The following is a 15,777-nucleotide window of genomic DNA, read 5'->3' as shown; positions in this document are numbered from 1 at the left end:
GTCCTATATAATAATTCTCACCTCCAACGTTCTGACTTGCTGCCTGGGACCGTGGCTCATTCCGAGTTGGTCAGGACGGCTCCGTAGATCAGGCTGACATCACCGTAGCCATTATGATGTCAACTTCAGAACCCGGGGGGAAAAAAAAACATGCCTCACAGCTGATCCATGTCCAGAGGAGGGTCACTGGACATGGGTGGCTGGAGGGGGGGCAGGGGAGAGAGGAGGGTTGCTGGACATGGTGGCTGGAGGGGGGCAGGGGAGAGAGCTGGGTCGCTGGGCATGGGTGGCAGGCGGGGGGGGTCAGGGGAGAGCTGGGTCGCTGGGCATGGGTGGCAGGTGGGGGGGCAGGGGAGAGAGGAGGGTTGCTGGACATGGGTGGCTGCAGGGGGGGGGCAGGGGGAGAGGAGGGTAGCTGCAGGGGAGCCGAGGAAAACCTTGCTAGCGCCCGTTTCATTTGTGTCAGAAACGGGCCTTTTTTTACTAGTTTTATTATAATATGTCAAGAAGCGGTTTATTTAGTATTGTCCTTGATTAGCATGATTTTAAACTCTCTCTCTCTCTCTCCTCTGTCTTTAGTATTGCTGAATGCTGCAGCACTCCATACTCTCTTCTGGGGCTGGTATTCACTGTCTCTTTGTGGCACTGGGAGTTTTAACCCTCTGCAAGTTTTATTTGCAGGGCTATAGAGCTTTTGTGAATGACCCTGCCATGAACAGGTGATTTGTGTGTGTGTATGTATGTTAAGAACATAGCTGTAATTCTAGCTCTAGCCTGGTATCCTTCTTCTAGTAGTGGCAAATCTGTCACAAGTACCTGGCAAGATCCCTGAAAGTAGCTAGCTTCCATGCTGCCTACCCTCAGGGATAAGCATTAGCTTTACCAAAATCTACTTTGTTGGTAATGGTTTATTGACTTTTCCTCCAGAAACTTGTCCAAACCTTTTGTAAACACAGTTGTGCCAACTGCTTTTATCATATCCCCTAGCAATGAATTCCAGAGATTAATTGTGCATTGAGGGGAAAAATTCTCTGATTATTTCACCTGTTCTGTTTACTAAGTTCATGGTATGTCATCTAGTATTTATACTTTTTGAAAGAACGAACAACTGTCACTCAGACCTCTGCCTTATCTCCCTTTAGCCATCTGTTCTTCAAACTGAGAGTCCTAACCTCTTTAGTCTTTCTTCATGGGAAGTCATTCCATCCTGTTTAACATTTTTGTCACCCTTCTCTACATCTTTTCTAATTCCGCTATATCTTTTTTGAGGTAAGGCAATCAGAATTGCATGTGATATTCAAGGGTAGAGGCTGACTGAATTTTGGTTTCGGTTATGGTGCTGAAACTGACCCAAAATCCTTTTTTGGCCGTCATGTGTTTTCGGTGGAAGCTGAAAATTTGTGCTTTGTCCTGTTTGTCTTCCGCCTCATCTGAGTGCCTTCCCATCACCATTCGTTGGCCTCTCTGGGCTTGTCTTAAAATCTCTGGTGGTCTAGGTGTAGGTGCAAGATTGAGCCTCAGTTACTCCTTCCCACTCTGATTCTGATCTCAAAATGGCTCTTGTGCAACTACACCACTAGACTGCCATGGATTGTAAATTAGTCCTGTGGCTTTGCGGAGGGGGGGGGGGGGGGGGGGTACTCTTTTATTTATTTCTTTATTTATTTTTGTACATTGATTGCAAGTAAATCAGTTATGATCTTGCACAATAATTTATATGGTATATAGAGTGCTCCAGATTAAATGCTCATGCAAAATTTTACCAGGAATTTGATTTTTTAGATTTGGGATGATTAGCTCCTTAGGAATTAGCTTCTCTGTAGAGTTACGACATCCAACTGTTGCACTGAGTGTTGCGCAAAGTGAACAACCGTAAAAGCACTGTGGCTTTTAGTTGCAATTTTCATTAGCTGCAGTCCATGTGCATGGAGGCTATTTTGCTTGGAGGTAAAATACAGTCTTTCATTTGAATTATTCTGGCTTGGATACTGCATTTTTAGCAGAGGGATGCAGACTGCAAGCTCTGACAGTTCCCAGTAGCCCTCACTGGTCCACATTCACACAACCAAACTTGAGTTTTTGGTTGCAGCCGAAAGCTTTCAGACAGTTTTGATTAGCCTCTAATACAGAGGCATTATGAAATTTCCTATTTTATTCTCCATACTTTTTCTGATTATTCGTAACATTGCTTTTATGGCCACCATAGCACACTATGATGACACCTAGAATCTTTTCCATAGGTTAAAGTTCAGTCTCCTTAGCAGGTACTGGAAGAAAATTAACTCATGCAAGTATTTTTTTCTTTAGAAGCGTACTTATATTATTTATTTTAAACCAGAGGGCTGGCAGAATTCATTTTGCATTCAAGAGAGCTATTGCATGTTTTTAAAGCATATACTCACTCCTATGTTGCTGTGAGTTTGTAAGCAGTATTATATATATAAACAATTAGTTTCTAGCTCCGTCTCTTTTTGGAATTGTCTTCCTAAAGAACTTAGGCTTGAGGACTCTTATACTCATTTTCGTAAAGTTTTAAAAACATATCTTTTTCGAGAGTCAGTTGAAATAAACATTTAAAACAGAAATAAAGGATAAACAGGAAAAACATTTATTAGCTTTGTGTTTTTACTAATGTTTTTAACTACAGTCTGTGAAATCTGCATGTGTATTGTCTTTTTTGAAGTGCTTTCCTATCACAAATGGATTTCAGAGTATGTCTACTTTTAAAATAGGAAATTTCATAATGCCTCTGTATTAGAGGCTATCAAAACTGTCTGAAGCTTTCGGCTGAAACCAAAAACTCAAGTTTGGTTGTGTGAATGTGGACCAGTGAGGGCTACTTGGGACCTGTCAGAGCTTGCAGTCTGCATCCCTCTGCTAAAAATGCAGTATCAACAGTCCTTGGCCTATGGTGTCCGGAACCCTACAATCATGGGCCCAAAAGTCAGTTACTAGCTAGTGGCGGTGTTTAGTGATTTGACTCTCATTCTCACCCAGCAGCTGTGAATACAGTCCCTGGGGCATCCCTAGCCTTACCCAACTCTGGTAGCATAAGATCTGGGGGAAAAAAATCAAACCCAGGCCCTTCCACATACAGTGGTGGAAATAAGTATTTGATCCCTTGCTGATTTTGTAAGTTTGCCCACTGACAAAGACATGAGCAGCCCATAATTGAAGGGTAGGTTATTGGTAACAGTGAGAGATAGCACATCACAAATTAAATCCGGAAAATCACATTGTGGAATGTATATGAATTTATTTGCATTCTGCAGAGGGAAATAAGTATTTAATCCCTCTGGCAAACAAGACCTAATACTTGGTGGCAAAACCCTTGTTGGCAAGCACAGCGGTCAGACGTCTTCTGTAGTTGATGATGAGGTTTGCACACATGTCAGGAGGAATTTTGGTCCACTCCTCTTTGCAGATCATCTCTAAATCATTAAGAGTTCTGGGCTGTCGCTTGGCAACTCGCAGCTTCAGCTCCCTCCATAAGTTTTCAATGGGATTAAGGTCTGGTGACTGGCTAGGCCACTCCATGACCCTAATGTGCTTCTTCCTGAGCCACTCCTTTGTTGCCTTGGCTGTATGTTTTGGGTCATTGTCGTGCTGGAAGACCCAGCCACGACCCATTTTTAAGCCCTGGCGGAGGGAAGGAGGTTGTCACTCAGAATTGTACGGTACATGGCCCCATCCATTCTCCCATTGATGCGGTGAAGTAGTCCTGTGCCCTTAGCAGAGAAACACCCCCAAAACATAACATTTCCACCTCCATGCTTGACAGTGGGGACGGTGTTCTTTGGGTCATAGGCAGCATTTCTCTTCCTCCAAACACGGCGAGTTGAGTTCATGCCAAAGAGCTCAATTTTGTCTCATCTGACCACAGCACCTTCTCCCAATCACTCTCGGCATCATCCAGGTGTTCACTGGCAAACTTCAGACAGGCCGTCACATGTGCCTTCCGGAGCAGGGGGACCTTGCGGGCACTGCAGGATTGCAATCCGTTATGTCGTAATGTGTTACCAATGGTTTTCGTGGTGACAGTGGTCCCAGCTGCCTTGAGATCATTGACAAGTTCCCCCCTTGTAGTTGTAGGCTGATTTCTAACCTTCCTCATGATCAAGGATACCCCACGAGGTGAGATTTTGCGTGGAGCCCCAGATCTTGTCGATTGACAGTCATTTTGTACTTCTTCCATTTTCTTACTATGGCACCAACAGTTGTCTCCTTCTCGCCCAGCGTCTTACTGATGGTTTTGTAGCCCATTCCAGCCTTGTGCAGGTGTATGATCTTGTCCCTGACATCCTTAGACAGCTCCTTGCTCTTGGCCATTTTGTAGAGGTTAGAGTCTGACTGATTCACTGAGTCTGTGGACAGGTGTCTTTCATACAGGTGACCATTGCCGACAGCTGTCTGTCATGCAGGTAACGAGTTGATTTGGAGCATCTACCTGGTCTGTAGGGGCCAGATCTCTTACTGGTTGGTGGGGGATCAAATACTTATTTCCCTCTGCAGAATGCAAATAAATTCATATACTTTCCACAATGTGATTTTCCGGATTTAATTTGTGATGTGCTATCTCTCACTGTTACCAATAACCTACCCTTGAATTATGGGCTGCTCATGTCTTTGTCAGTGGGCAAACTTACAAAATCAGCAAGGGATCAAATACTTATTTCCACCACTGTACGACTGCCACTGATCCATTGGGTGTTGCATTTTTTTTTAATGTGGTTTAGCAGTTGGGATGGTATACGACATTGCCTTTTAATCATACTGCAGATAGAACATTCCTCCCATAGGATCTTACTAATGTTGTTGAAAATTGCCCTCTTCAGTAACGTTGGAAGCCATGTTTGCACTATATTAAAATTTAAAAACAAAATAGAAGAGAGAAAAGTTAATTTAAAACAGATACTATTTTCAAAATGGCAGCCACCCTTATGGTTAGTTAATGTTCATTTAAAATAATCTTGTAAAAAGCCAGTTCTCTAAATTCTGAGAGAGGGTGTGTACAGTGCTTATCACATGAAGCAGGGTGGAAGGCTACCCCCTGTAGAAAGCACGTCTTGTATTAATACTCTGCTTTTCTAACCTTATGTCATTCTTAGAGGCATGACGGAAGGCATTACCCTTTTGATTCTGGCAGTGCAGACTGGTCTCATAGAGCTTCAGGTAGTCCATCGGGCTTTCCTTCTCAGTATCATTCTTTTCATTGTGGTGGCTTTCCATCCTGCAGTCCATGCTGGAGATGCTGATCCAATTGTTCTGGCTCTGGGAGCTTCAAGGGACAAGTAAGAAACTAAACACTTCTACTGTTGATGCTGTGTGAGTCTTAAACCAATACCCAATTACATTTTTCAAACCCACACTCCCTACAGGGATTACCCTTTTTTGTCTGAAGTAACCAGGTTATTCCTGAAGTTTTAGACGGTACTGGGTGCAGCCAGTATGGTCTTTTGCCTCCCTTGGGTCCAAGAGGCCTGAACTAATTTCAGTTTTAACAATTTCATGACAAAACTGCTTTCAGAAAACCTGAACATGTAATTGCATCATTTCCAGCTTAATAGCGTTTTTGGTTCATGTGCTCACTTTCCTAACATTTAAGGTTGTAGAGAACATTGCATCACTGAGACCTGTGATTCCAATAAACAAATTTGCATGATATTTTTTTTACTTTTTTTTGTAGATTTATGCATTTGGAATATTTCATTATAAAGTACTGGGCACCAGCTAGTTTCAGAGCCTTTAACGAGCACTTTGTTTGTTGCTTATAGGAGTCTCTGGAAACATTTTCGTGCAGTGAGTCTTTGCTTGTTCCTGCTAGTGTTCCCTTCCTACATGGCCTATATGATCTGCCAGTTCTTTCACATGGACTTCTGGCTCCTAATCATCATCTCCAGCAGCATTCTAACATCGCTTCAGGTAAGGGGAGAGCGGAATTATATTCCACCATCCCTCCAATTAAAAAAAAAAGGGGAGGGGGCAGGTGTAACTCTTTAATATCTTCTTCTTGTTACTGGTAGCATGCAGTATTTTAGTCTTCATAGAGGTGAGGAAGGCATACAATATTCCAGTTTTCTTTTGGGTGAGAAACCTGTATTCTGCTACTGGATTAGCAGTGGGTAAGGTAGATTAGGGCTTGGGAGCATTAGTAGAGCTTGTTAAATAATTAACATCAGGGTATAGTATGACTTGGGGAAGGGGGGTTATATCGAAGCTCAGTATTGAAGCACGAAGCTGCTAGAATTGTGGGTTTTAGCATGCAGAAAATAGCATATCAAGACTGGAACAATATGCCTGTAGTAAATTAAGGTTCCAAGAGTAGGATCCACCAAGTGTTGCTCCAGATGAGCTTGCAAAGTGGCTGCATCCACTGTATCTGCTATCCAGGCATGTTGTGATTCTTACTGACTATAAACACTAAAATCTCATGTTTCTTATATATATATATATATATATAATGTCCTTTTGCCTTCTATTAGGTTCTGGGAACCCTTTTCATCTACGTGTTGTTTATGGTTGAGGAGTTCCAAAACAACCAGTGGAAAACATGGATGACGTAATTTACTAAGTGAATGGCACATACGGCCCCTGCTCGAGTTCCTGGTTGCTCTCTGTGTAGTGGCCTACGGCGTTTTCAGAGGACTATCTTTGGGGAATGGAGCGTGATGGGTTCAATGATCATCTTTATCCATTCTTACTACAACGTGTGGCTCCGGGCCAGCTTGGTTGGAAGAGCTTCCTTCTTCGTAGAGACGCTGTCAACAAGATCGAGTCACTGCCTACGGCAACCACGGAGCAGCAGCTGGAGCAGCACAATGACATTTGTGCCATCTGCTATCAGGTACGAACAAAGCACAGCTGCTCTGTGGCGTTTATATGGTCTTACGATATCATAGGCTGCTAAAACGATAGGAGCTGCGTCCTTCACAAAAGAGAAAAAAGTATAGGGAGGAAAGTGTGCTTAAAAACTGGAAAGTTGCTTGGAATTGGTGCGTAGGCCATGAAGATGATAATGAGACTTTGCGGATACTAAGCATCCCTGCTGGTTGTACATTGTGATCTTGAGAATCTCACTACCTGCTCCTTATTCTCTCAAAATGGTTTGCCAAACAAAAGTTTGCTACTAATCTAAAGAGAGAGAGAAAGTGAAACTCAGAAAGTGAGTTTTTCTTGTTTCTTAATCTAAATTTTGCTGATTACAGGAAGACTGCTTCTAATTTCAGATATAGTTTCTTTTATCTGTTATAAGTGTTGATGGTGGTGGTTTTCTTAATCCTGGGGAACTGGGTTCAGTTCCCACTGCAGCTCCTTGTGACTTCTGGGCAAGTCACTAACCCCTCCTCCACTGCCCCAGATACAGTTAAGTACCTGTACATACTGTGTAAACTGCTTTAGAATGTAGTTGCAAAAACTACAGAAAGGCGGTATATCAAGTCCAATTTCCATTTCCCTATTTGAGATTCTACATGGAATGTTGCTAGTGGAGGAATAGCCTAGTGGTTAGTGCATCAGACTTTGATCCTGGGGAACTGGGTTTGATTGCTACTGCAGCTCCTTGTGACTCTGGGCAAGTCATGTAACCCTCCATTGCCCCAGGTACAAGTAAGTGCCGGTATATTTATTTTATTTATTTATTTTTCTTACATTTGTACCCCACGCTTTCCCACTCATAGCAGGCTCAATGCGGCTTACATATTATATACAGGTACTTATTTGTACCTGGGGCAATGGAGGGTTAAGTGACTTGCCCAGACTCACAAGGAGCTCCCTGTGCCTGCAGTGGGAATCGAACCCAGTTCCCCAGGACCAAAGTCCACCACTCTAACCACTAGGCCACTCCTTCACATATAATATGTAAACTTCTTTGAATGTAGTTGCAAAAACCACAGACAAAGCAGTATATCAAGTCCCATTCCCTTTCCCCTTCCCCCCTTTTCAATTCCACTCTCTAACTCAACTGACAAAATCTATGGACTACTAATTATCATTTCTATAGCGCTACTAGAGTATGCAGTGCTGTACACTTGAACATGAAGAGACAGTCCCTGCTCAACAGAGCTTACAATCTAATTAGGACAGACAACGGGACAAATAAGAGATAAGGGAATTACTAAGGTGGTGATGATAAAATAAGGGTACTGAACAAGTTAGGAGTTAAAAGCAGCATCAAAAAGTGGGCTTTTAGCCTAGATTTGAAGACGGACAGAGATTGAGCTTGACATACCGGCTCAGGAAGTCTGTTCCAGGCATATGGTGCAGCAAGATAAAAAGAACGGAGTCTAGAGTTAGCAGTGGAGGAGAAGGATGCAGATAAGAGATTTGCCCAGTGAACGGAGTTCCCAGGGAGGAGTGTAGGGAGAGATAAGTGTGGAGAGGTACTGAGGAGCTGCAGAGTGAATGTACTTATAAGTCAATAAGAGGAGTTTGACTGTCCTTCAAAAAGTTTTGAAGGTTCGTGGTGGTGAAGCCACCAAAATCGCTCCGGGCCCCGCCCTCGAGGGCGGAGCAATGGCAGAACAATGAAGGGGTTGGCAGGGAGGAGGCGGGGGGGTGGGAAATCGCTCCGGGCCCCGCCTCTCGTCCAAACGTCATGACATTGGGGCGAGGCAATGGCAGGAACAACGAAGGGGTTGGCAGGGAGGGAGGGGGGGGGTGTTGGTGATGAAAACCTTGCTAGCGCCCGTTTCATTTGCTCAGAAACGGGCCTCTTTTACTAGTAAATCAATAAGAGGAGTTTGAACTGTATGCAGAAACGGATAGGGAGCCAGTGAAGTGACTTGTGGAGAGAGCTAATATGAGCATAGCGACACTGGCGGAATATAAATCGTGCAGCAGAATTTTGAACAGATTGAAGAGGAGAGAGATGGCTAAGTGGGAGACCTGTGAGAAGCAAGTTGCAATAGTCTAAGCGAGAGGTGATAAGAGTGACCTGTTTATATACCTAGTTTATAGTAGCTTGCAGGTCAGTCTGTGACCCTGATATATTTATCAACATCTATTTGGTATATTTATTCAATTTAAAGTAATAAATGCATGCTGTATATTAAAAAAGAAAAATATTATGTGCTTGCTGGCTGCACTTAGTTAATCATTGTGTTTTGAATACAGTACAGTTGCAATATGTAATTCTCTTATATACTGTCCAAACTAATGGCTCTAGATAGTTCACAAACTAAGAGAGAAAATGTAGAATAGTCCTCTACCATATTCAAAATACATATTTAGAGAATAGCCAGGGTTTCAAAGATTTATGAAACGTCAGATAATTACATTTGGATCTCAATGAAGGTGGAAGAGAATTCCACAGATGAGGAGCAACTGATTTAAACATTTTTTTTTTTTAACAGGAGGACACTAACGTAATTGAGGGACCCTTATATGAAAGGATTGCCGCGTGGCAACCTTGAACTAATGTCGGCCCAACGCAGCCGCCGGCGGTAGTTCCACCTCGAGTTCACGTGCTGGAAAATATTTTTTTTGTTATTTTTACCGCAGCGCTAACCCCTGAGGCAGATGAAAATAGTAAAGTGAAGTAAACATTCTACAGAAATACTCATTGAGAATATTTCAGTTTTCCCCTAAATTTCCTTTTTTTTCTGGAAAAAAGGAAAGTTTTCCTTCGTCACGTCAAAAGTTCTGGGAATGTTTCATAGGTCTACTTACTACACATTCGTGGCTGCAAGCTGTTTAGTGCAGCTCATACACTGCCCCCCCCCCCCCCCCCAATGAAATTTCTGTTCTTCCTCAATTACCCAGGGCAAAACACACAGTAATTGTCAACTCATGCTGATAACATTATATTATCAAATGAATGAGCACATAATGGACACAATTATGCTATTTCTTCCCCTAATATATGCCATATTCTAAGGCTATCTAGTATAGAAACAGCCCAAAATAAAACTATATCTCAAATTGTATAATCAGTCCCTAAAACTAATTCCTTCAATCCAAGCAGAAGGAACATAGCTCATTGTAAATTAATTCCAATCCCACAGGATTGTAGAGTTCTTCGAAACATAAAATCCATTCTAATACTCTTAACAAAGCATTATAAAAGACACTTTTTTTCTTTTTATAATGGTTAAATAGTTATTAATTGTGTTTAGAAATTTGTTTTGGTGTTTACAATATATATAACTGTTTTAAGCCTAATTGTGGTAATCGGTTGTTTTAATTTATGCAGAAATTGTCAGGTAACTAGATTCCTTGCTAGTGACCTTAGAGAAGCTGTGTGTGCTGCTGCCTTCACAGCTTGGTGCCACTGCGGCGGTCACTGATTTTTGGGTATGGGGAGCCTTTTGCACTGAGCTATTCTAATAATCTCAGAAAAGGATTGTTATTTAGCAGATGTAGCATATCCTTTCTCTTATTGCTTTCTTTTTCTAAAACCTTTTAGGATATGAAGTCTGCCATTATCACACCATGCAGCCATTTTTTTCATGCTGGATGTCTTAAGAAATGGCTATATGTGCAGGAGACTTGCCCTCTATGCCACTGTCAACTTAAAACTTCCTCACAACAGCCAGGGCAAGAGCCAGTACAGCTGCCAAACCTGAAGCAGAAGAGAATGCTGTCGTGCCAGGACCCAGCGAGCATCCATGTGGCCAGGAAAGGGGCGAGTCCATGTGAGCCTCCTGGCCAAAGTGTTGCAGAGGCATCGGAGAAGACGGAAAAAACTGGAGGACTCTTTAAATACTCTCAAACGCACACAGAGCCCGGAATGCAATGGCAATTTAGCCATTCTCTTACAGGAAGAAATCAATGCAGTGGAACATCAAGATGTCAACCAACAGGCTGAATTTCAACAGTGCTCCTATCATAGAAGTTACATCAAGGTCATGGATGAACAGATAAACCAAGAACTGCAGCATGGAGTGAACTGTCAGGAACATTTTCTGAAAGACTGTGATGGTAGGCCTGCTGAGGCCTTCCAGGACAAAATGAGCCAAGGGGAGCAGCTTGTAAGGGATCAAGAGAGAAATGGGCTCTGCACTGGAATCAGAAACACAGAATAACAAGAGGAAGCTCAGGACAAGTTTGACTTGTGAGTTGGTCCTTGAGAGCAGAAGGGATGGCAAGGGCAAGAGACACCCAAATCACTCCAGTAACACGATGTGCTTTTACTCAAGGTGTCTTGGACAAGTTTTATACTTCTAATCAAACAATTTCCACCCCTGGTACCATTAATGTGTTATATATCTATATCCAATATAAATTATAGATATATAAATAGAAATGCATTTTGGGGCATGAAGTTTGTGCCATGGAAGTAAAACCGTAACCTCTATAGAAAAGGTCACCGAGCACTGAGGTAATACAGTAGTACAACTGGAAAGGTAAAAACTTCCATAATACCTGAAAGTATTACATTGTAGGACTGGGAAGGGGAGAAAGAATAAAAGGCATGAAGGAAATATAGCATGGCCGTGGAATAGGGAGGAGCTCATTCTGCCTTGTAGTATTGAACGTACAATAAGTCAGAGGCAATTATTCTCTTCTGCAGTGCCTGCTGGGGGTTAGCCACAAATAGCATCGAAAAGCAAGTGTAGACAATGTTGCTTACATCGGTACCTTGTTGCACGCTCACTTGCACGCAGTGTATACACATTTCGGGATTCTTTGCAGGGAAACATGGGGTGGGGATGGGACAATTTCATTAATGTAATCTATCATGACTCTGGAATCTTCAGGATAGTCCAATCGATATGATATTTTACTTTGTGTAGATGCAGTACCTACAATTCACAAACAATTTCTCAGCCTATATGAAGGTAGCCGAAGCTCTCGTGAACACTTTTGTGTCCACTACAGTGTTGTAGTAGAAAAGTGGGATGAGCTGTAGGCTACAGAACAGGCAACTGAGTGATGTTTAATCTCGTGTAATGTTTGATTCTTGCAATTTAATGAAAGAAAACTGTTAAACCTTGGCAAAATTTGCACTTTAGGAATGAGTACATGGAAATGTATGATCTTAACTGTGCAACTGCCACTTTTAAAGCTGTCATTAGTTTGCACTTTTTTCTGACAAGATATGTCATATATGAATTTTTACATTCATCATGGCTTTAGCTAGTATAGAGAAAACAGGGCAATTTTGTATGTGAATTTTGATAAGAAAAAAACCCCTAGTCATTTATTTATACAAACAAGCTTCACTTTAAAAGGAAAATTGTGTTTTTCCTCTGCCAAGTTACTATGGTGAAAATGTGACCTCTTTTATTTTAAGTTTTATTTTCTAGTGCAAAATTTTGGTTGTAGACTGACAACACAGATGTAGCAGAATGTCTCAATAAATTGTTTTAATATTACTTGGTGGCATGATCCTTGTGCAGAAGGATTGTTTGAATTAGACTAGTTGGAAAGATTTACCTTTGCAAAGGTTTTGTGTGTGTGTGTGTTTTATAATGCTTTTGAGGATCATTTATGCAATGGGAGATGAGAGAGCTTAGCTGTGTAAGCAGAAGACCTGAGATAAGCAAAGTTGGACTTTTAAGTGGTCTGGGTACAATTAATAGCCATATATGAAAGATGAAAAGAGTCATAACACCTGTTATCCACACATATGGGTGTCCAAAGGGAAAAAGATGCAGTCAGCTTTTATAGAAGCTGAATGTATTCAACTGAACAACTGTGGTTGGTTGGTTGAGTGACTAATGAAGATAAAAATCATATACTTTATCCAGTCTGCTCATCCATACCAATTCCTTCCTCTCCTTCAGCTTTAACTGCTTAAAAACATTACATTTTCTTCTCCACAAACAAACCTGTTTTGCAGCTTTAAGAGTTGAAAGAGAGGTAGCCAAGTATTACTGGTGAACTCCTGGGAAGAGTGAGCTGGATATTGGTCTTTGTAGCTAAGTTTGTACACAGCAAATCTTGATTGCCTGAGCAAGTAATAGAAAAGGGAGTGCAAAAGAAGAACAAAATGAATTAATGGTTCATTTCGGTCATTTTTTAAATTATATTTGTACAGTGGTGGAAATAAGTATTTGATCCCTTGCTGATTTTGTAAGTTTGCCCACTGACAAAGACATGAGCAGCCCATAATTCAAGGGTAGGTATTGGTAACAGTGAGAGATAGCACATCACAAATTAAATCCGGAAAATCACATTGTGGAAAGTATATGAATTTATTTGCATTCTGCAGAGGGAATAAGTATTTGATCCCCCACCAACCAGTAAGAGATCTGGCCCCTACAGACCAGGTAGATGCTCCAAATCAACTCGTTACCTGCATGACAGACAGCTGTCGGCAATGGTCACCTGTATGAAAGACACCTGTCCACAGACTCAGTGAATCAGTCAGACTCTAACCTCTACAAAATGGCCAAGAGCAAGGAGCTGTCTAAGGATGTCAGGGACAAGATCATACACCTGCACAAGGCTGGAATGGGCTACAAAACCATCAGTAAGACGCTGGGCGAGGAAGGAGACAACTGTTGGTGCCATAGTAAGAAAATGGAAGAAGTACAAAATGACTGTCAATCGACAAAGATCTGGGGCTCCACGCAAAATCTCACCTCGTGGGGTATCCTTGATCATGAGGAAGGTTAGAAATCAGCCTACAACTACAAGGGGGGAACTTGTCAATGATCTCAAGGCAGCTGGGACCACTGTCACCACGAAAACCATTGGTAACACATTACGACATAACGGATTGCAATCCTGCAGTGCCCGCAAGGTCCCCCTGCTCCGGAAGGCACATGTGACGGCCCGTCTGAAGTTTGCCAGTGAACACCTGGATGATGCCGAGAGTGATTGGGAGAAGGTGCTGTGGTCAGATGAGACAAAAATTGAGCTCTTTGGCATGAACTCAACTCGCCGTGTTTGGAGGAAGAGAAATGCTGCCTATGACCCAAAGAACACCGTCCCCACTGTCAAGCATGGAGGTGGAAATGTTATGTTTTGGGGGTGTTTCTCTGCTAAGGGCACAGGACTACTTCACCGCATCAATGGGAGAATGGATGGGGCCATGTACCGTACAATTCTGAGTGACAACCTCCTTCCCTCCGCCAAGGCCTTAAAAATGGGTCGTGGCTGGGTCTTCCAGCACGACAATGACCCAAAACATACAGCCAAGGCAACAAAGGAGTGGCTCAGGAAGAAGCACATTAGGGTCATGGAGTGGCCTAGCCAGTCACCAGACCTTAATCCCATTGAAAACTTATGGAGGGAGCTGAAGCTGCGAGTTGCCAAGCGACAGCCCAGAACTCTTAATGATTTAGAGATGATCTGCAAAGAGGAGTGGACCAAAATTCCTCCTGACATGTGTGCAAACCTCATCATCAACTACAGAAGACGTCTGACCGCTGTGCTTGCCAACAAGGGTTTTGCCACCAAGTATTAGGTCTTGTTTGCCAGAGGATTAAATACTTATTTCCCTCTGCAGAATGCAAATAAATTCATATACTTTCCACAATGTGATTTTCCGGATTTAATTTGTGATGTGCTATCTCTCACTGTTACTAATAACCTACCCTTCAATTATGGGCTGCTCATGTCTTTGTCAGTGGGCAAACTTACAAAATCAGCAAGGGATCAAATACTTATTTCCACCACTGTAATTGCTTTTGTGCTGTACAACATAAAGTACAATATTAAAAATAGTAAAATAACGAACAATAAATACATAACTCAAATGTAGTAACATAAATTACATTTAAATGGTAAATTAAGCTACAAAGAGCCACCAACTGCCCTAAATCCAAAAAAAATACTGTTCAGTGTATCAGAAAACATGTAGTTGAATGCCTTTTGCAAAGCCAAACTTTTCAGATACTGGCAAAAGGACTCTTAAAGCCTCATTTTTCACGAGTTGCCTAGATTGGAATGGGGCACTTTCACAATTTCCAGCCTGTTTTACAAATGGACTGCAAACGCAGAGCTTTTGACATATAGGACTATGGGAAATTCTCCACACGTGCAGCAGATCCAACCATATTATCAAAATACACAGAGTTACCATCACCCCGCAACCGGTACATGCAAGCAGCTGTACTTACATGTGCAAGTGGGGATTCCTTAGCATCCCCTTCAGACCAGTCCAAGTGTATGGGTTTGCCTTCTGCCAGCAGATTGGAGAGTGAGAATTGAATATTGCTGGCATTTGCATAACTGCCAGCTTCTCCCCAACTCTACATCCTGTACTGCCCTGACCTGCCCACTTTGGCCATGGTTGGTCAGAGCCAATATTCAGCAGCACTAAATATCAGTGGTTGGGTGGCCAGGAGTCTCTCCTGCCCGCTTAAATCACTTTGAATTTGTTGGGGGTGTTTTGCCTACTGTTACTCTTTTGGCACACTAGGTAGTGCACTTATTTTGAATTGTATGAGGAATAGTCAAGGAGATTTTTGTTTTTAAAAGTGATTTTGATGATCACAGATTTATTTATTTGGATTTTACTGGTAGCTCAAATTGTGTCTGGTAAAGTTCTTTTTTTTTCTGCTTACAGTCTATTTATATCAGGCAATGGAGGGTGAAGCGATTGCATTTAATATTACAATGTTTGTATTGCACAAGTATAAGATTGTGAAAAATTTTTAAATGATGTGAAGTAGGCATTTTTTTATTGTCTGATGATAGTTCTGATAATAATACAATCAATAACATAAGCATTCCCTTTTGAAATAATCCATGACAATTTGCTTGACAGACCATTATAAAATACATTTTTCTAGTCTAATATCTGTCAATGGCAGTACCTGGAATTTTGTTTTATTATTTTTGGATAATAGAGGCTACATTTGACTTAACCTGAAAGCACCATAAATA

At 41.9% G+C, this 15,777-nt stretch overlaps 1 protein-coding gene across 1 annotated transcript in view; it reads left to right on the top strand.

Annotated features, from left to right (window-relative positions):
• RNF145 (ring finger protein 145) overlaps positions 1-12,970 on the top strand; it is a 77,680-nt gene extending 64,710 nt beyond the window's left edge. Inside the window, 11 exon segments of the mRNA XM_030212337.1 lie at positions 580-632; positions 635-719; positions 5,109-5,291; positions 5,775-5,922; positions 6,483-6,528; positions 6,531-6,586; positions 6,589-6,636; positions 6,639-6,717; positions 6,720-6,844; positions 10,403-10,678; positions 10,680-12,970. Of these exon segments, the coding sequence (XP_030068197.1) occupies positions 580-632; positions 635-719; positions 5,109-5,291; positions 5,775-5,922; positions 6,483-6,528; positions 6,531-6,586; positions 6,589-6,636; positions 6,639-6,717; positions 6,720-6,844; positions 10,403-10,678; positions 10,680-11,021 (1,441 nt within the window). The 3' untranslated portion in view covers positions 11,022-12,970.
• The last annotated feature ends 2,807 nt before the right edge of the window (positions 12,971-15,777 follow it).

The sequence above is a fragment of the Microcaecilia unicolor genome, chromosome 8 (genome assembly GCF_901765095.1).
Source record: "Microcaecilia unicolor chromosome 8, aMicUni1.1, whole genome shotgun sequence".
Classification (NCBI taxonomy): domain Eukaryota; kingdom Metazoa; phylum Chordata; class Amphibia; order Gymnophiona; family Siphonopidae; genus Microcaecilia; species Microcaecilia unicolor.
This window is presented reverse-complemented; position numbering and strand designations above follow the sequence as displayed.